The sequence below is a fragment of the Leptonotus elevatus genome, chromosome 21 (assembly GCF_054856555.1).
Source record: "Leptonotus elevatus isolate MCC_2025b chromosome 21, RoL_Lele_1.0, whole genome shotgun sequence".
In the NCBI taxonomy this organism is placed as follows: domain Eukaryota; kingdom Metazoa; phylum Chordata; class Actinopteri; order Syngnathiformes; family Syngnathidae; genus Leptonotus; species Leptonotus elevatus.
Window position 1 is genome coordinate 7,710,068 of NC_141259.1, and position 4,279 is coordinate 7,714,346.

General features: G+C 39.5%; 1 protein-coding gene across 2 annotated transcripts; it reads left to right on the forward strand.

Annotated features, from left to right (window-relative positions):
* The first annotated feature begins 625 nt into the window (after positions 1 to 625).
* Positions 626 to 3,351, forward strand: LOC147155718 (cAMP-responsive element modulator-like). Of its 2 annotated transcripts, none has more exons than XM_086066331.1 (3): positions 626 to 801; positions 1,382 to 1,511; positions 2,843 to 3,351. In XM_086066331.1, the coding sequence occupies exons 1-3, from the start codon at positions 771 to 773 to the stop codon at positions 2,985 to 2,987; spliced, it is 306 nt and encodes a 101-aa protein (XP_085922457.1). In that variant the 5' UTR covers positions 626 to 770; the 3' UTR covers positions 2,988 to 3,351. The 2 variants fall into 2 exon arrangements, with proteins under 2 accessions (XP_085922457.1, XP_085922458.1); XM_086066332.1 differs by having other exon boundaries at positions 635 to 805.
* The last annotated feature ends 928 nt before the right edge of the window (positions 3,352 to 4,279 follow it).

Here is a 4,279-nt window from a genome sequence, read left to right on the forward strand (position 1 = left end):
TGTGTTAAAAACAAAAAACAAAAAAACGAGTAGTCCAACATGACTAACCAGATCAATCCCTTTTTGGTCGCAATTTTATTACTTATGACAGATAATTAACCATTGGGCGCAGTAGTAATTAAAAAAAAACAACAACAAAAACAGCAGACACAACATTCATTCCTAGTTTGCATGGTTCCGTGTCTGTTTATTTGAATAATTACGGACATTGATAAAAACAAACATAATAATATAATAATGAATACATTAAACTTATACAACGTACAATATACTCTGATGTGCTAATCATTTTGCGGCTGCTTACATATTTACATAGACAAGGCAAGCATCCATTTTTTGTATATTGCTTGCCCTCATTGGGGTCATAGGTCAGCTAACCCAGATGACTTTATGGTCAACATCCTGGGTACAATTCACACTCACATCAGCACAAGGACAATATGCAAACTCCATGCAGAAGGGCTGAGTTAACTTTGAGGGCAGACATGCTAACGAGTAACCACTATTTCATCTTGCTGCCTTAAGATTTGAGTCGCGAACAAACCATGAAAGAAAAAAAAGAAAAAAACCTCCCCACGGACAAACAGCAGAGCCCCTGACTCATTCACAGTGAGCGGCGCTGTCGACAGTGGAGTCCAGTGATGTCATAATGATGTCAATGCTTCTAATTGTAAGTTCCACTACACTGCTGCTGACTGTGGGAATGTTTTAGTCCGAGTGAAGACGCGGGAAGGGACGCACTCTTGAAAATCCTGGAAGTAGAAAAAAGTATGGCTGTGACTGGGGATGAAACAGAAGCAGGTAGGTGTGCTTATCTATTTGATTGCCTCCATCCAATAATAACCAAAAACATTTGTTTCGGGGTGTTTTTTATGCTTTATCGCAGCAATAACACAAAATATGCTGGCGTATTAGATATTGATACTGTAATACATTTGACAATAGAATACATATTTCCAACAGTTAGGCTTGCATGTTGACAGGGTTGGCTTTTGTCTCTTTTTACACTCTCTCCCTCTCCTCCAGTGAAACGCTTCAGCGCTCTGCCCACGCAGAGCAAATAGCGGCAGTTGCTGACGTCACCGCTGTTCCCGGTAAAGGTCTCCACAGTATGTAATGCAGCGGGTAAGATGGAGACTGACGTCAGCGGCCGCCGGCCTTGGTGTGATTCTATTTAGTCCCTTTTGCATAGCGGCTTATATCTCAGAATTAATCAGCCATGTGATGAGGGAGCTCTGCCGTGGAAAGGATAAATAGGAAATGTACATTTAGATAAGGTTCCTATCCCAAGTATGTGGGAATCAACCCTGCAAAAGCCACACAAAACAAAGATCGAGGCAACCCTGGTGGTTAAAGTCCAAAATCTGTTCTGTTTCCGCAGGCTCCACAGGTGAGATCATTGGCACCAGCTCCATTCTCCCACTGGCTGAGGCACAGACCAGCATTCACAGCTCCCAGAAGCCTTTTGAGGGTGTGTCACAGAAAAGGGAACAGCGCCTGATGAAGAATAGGTATTCATCTGTGTTATTGGTTTATTATTGGGAAGTCCACACAATGTTTTTCTTTACCACTAGTCTAAATACTACGGAAGAGGATTCGGGCAAGTGAAGAGAAGAAGAAAAAAAGGTTGGCTGGGTTCTGACTTTATTCTGAGGATTCTGACTTTAAAGTCAGAATTCAGACGTTAATCTCAAAATTCTGACTTTAAAGTAAGAATTCTGACTTTATCTGACTTTAAAGTCTGACTTTATCTGACTTTAAAGTCTGACTTTATCTGACTTTAAAGTCTGACTTTATCTGACTTTAAAGTCAGAATTCTGACTTTATTCTCAGGATTCTGACTTTCTGACTTCTACCCACAATTCATAGCTCTACGTCACAAAGCCAGAATTCTCACTTTAAAGTCTGACTTTATCTGACTTTAAAGTCAGAATTCTGACTTTATTCTCAGGATTCTGACTTTCTGACTTCTACCCACAATTCATAACTCTACGTCACAAAGCCAGAATTCTCACTTTAAAGTCAGAATTCTGAGACTTTAATCAGAATTCTGAGACTTTAATCAGAATTCTGAGATTAAAGTGAGAACTCTTCAATTATCACTTTAAGAACTCTGACTTTAAAGTGAGAATTCCCACTCTAAAGTTAGAGTGCTAAGGTTAAAGTGATAAAGTGAGAATTCTGAGATTAAAGTCAGAATGCTCACTTTAAAGTCTGAGAATAAAGTAAGAATCCTGCCAACTCTTTTTTTCTCTTCACTGGCCCAAATCCTCTTCTGTAAAATACTGTATTCTAATTAATAATGTGTTTGTGGAGTATGAATTAATCAGCAAAATCCACCCGTTTTTATTTATCTTGCTTAAAAATGACATCACAGTTGATCCGAGCTCGGGCAACAACCAATCACGGCTCAGGTTCAGAGAAAAGGTGAGCCGTGATTGGTCGTTACCCGAACAACTGTGATGTCATTCTCAGTCGACAGTGAGCGTCAATGTGGTTGGTAAAGTAAATTCGAGGATGAATCTAAAGCACATTTTCTGCTTGACTTAAAATGAAAGTCCTCCTTATCATGCCGTACATTTTGCAATCATAAACCCAAGATGACGTCTTAACAATCGATCATTAGCTTGCTCGTGTGAAGCTTCAAACAGAATGCTCCCAGAAGGAGATGGCCAGTGAGTTCAAATTGCCACTTAGTGTCATCAGCAAGCTGCGAAAAGAGATACAGAGCAGCTGTTTTAAATGTGTTTAAAGCGTGTATTGTATTTACTCATCCTCTGGTTTAACCTGATTAATGGCATGAATTGAGTTGTCTGTTGTCTTTGTTTGACTCTTCTCACAGGGAAGCCGCCCGGGAGTGTCGGCGGAAAAAGAAAGAGTATGTTAAATGCCTGGAACATCGCGTGGCGGTGCTTGAAAACCAAAACAAGACTCTGATCGAGGAGCTTAGAACCATGAAAGACATCTACCGACACAAAGTCGAGTGATCATTTTTCATCTGGGAGATGGATGGAAGAGAAAGAATGAGCACTCACAAGACCCACTTTAAAACACTCATGCCAAACAATCAAGACAAAATTCCTGTTGTTACATCTGTGATTTTCGTGTTTCTCTCAGGTACCAGCCAGCATCAACAAACACAACATGCTAGTTCAAGTCAGTCTTGAACGTCCGATGTCATTTAGTGTGTTTGAAACACAAGTTATTCGTTTGTTATACATTTGATATTTTGCCAGTGGCAAACTCAAGTTGCTAACAAGCTCAAGTTTCACATAGCACGCAATGGCTAAATGCAAATGACGATGATATAAGTCATTTTTCACATATCTGTGCTTGAATAAAGTACTTCATCCTGCTTGTACCTACATAAAACAAAGTCTGCGTAACTAACACTCACTTTTTTTTTCTTCAATTAAATATCAATGGATCATGAAACCTGTATTTACAGACAGAACATTGAATGCATGATCCCTGTATATATGCTTTGATTTGGAAAGTATTTTATTGAGTTAATCTTGTTAGAGGAGGGGTTAACATTAAGGGTTAACACTCTTGACCAGGAGGTAGTGCTGTGGTTTGATAAACAGTTTGTGGTTGACAGTCGGTCAACGAGGAAGAAGAGGAGGAATGGGAGTAGTTGGACCTAGACCTCGCCTCGAGCGGTATCATCGGCCAATGCTCGGATACGTTAGCGCGTCCGCCATATTGAATGTGTCATATGATAGCAAATGGTCTTGAGCTTCATAAAGAAAAATCCTACAAAGCGCAAAAAATAACACGCGCGCGTTTAATATTATTAGAAACGCTAACTCCTCCTATAGATAAGCACCAAACCAAATAACTGTATTTTTTTCCCAATGTTTCTGTGAGTTATTGTCTGTGATAATGGACATTGAAATATTGTAATAATAATAGTAAATATTTAATCTGTGTCTATAGCAACCATAGCCTGAAATGTAAATGCGACGTTTGGGATTTCTGAATAATGAGGACTAACATCTACAATTTTGATTAGCACAAAACTCTTTGTTGGTTTCCCATGAAGAATGTTGGTTTCCCATGGCACTTTCTTCAACTTTGGGAAACATAAATAATATGGAAAATATTTGCTTACATTAGCTAGGCAACTTATATGTCACAAATTTGTAAAACTGGGAAAGGCTCATTTATTTGGAAACAAGAAGTCAGCTCACGTTGTCACATTCAATATGGCGGCGCTGTTGCCGCACCATTCCGCCCCAAGGCTGGGTCTAGCTATGTTTGATGTATATGGGGCAGA

What these genes read in the sequence shown, in the direction of transcription:
- LOC147155718 (XM_086066331.1), top strand. Translation starts at nt 771, where the DNA reads ATGGCTGTGACTGGGGATGAAACAGAAGCAG. An exon ending in TGGGGATGAAACAGAAGCAG is followed by an intron (nt 802 to 1,381) that starts GTAGGTGTGCTT and finishes CTGTTTCCGCAG; the next exon opens with GCTCCACAGGTGAGATCATT. An exon ending in CAGCGCCTGATGAAGAATAG is followed by an intron (nt 1,512 to 2,842) that starts GTATTCATCTGT and finishes CTCTTCTCACAG; the next exon opens with GGAAGCCGCCCGGGAGTGTC.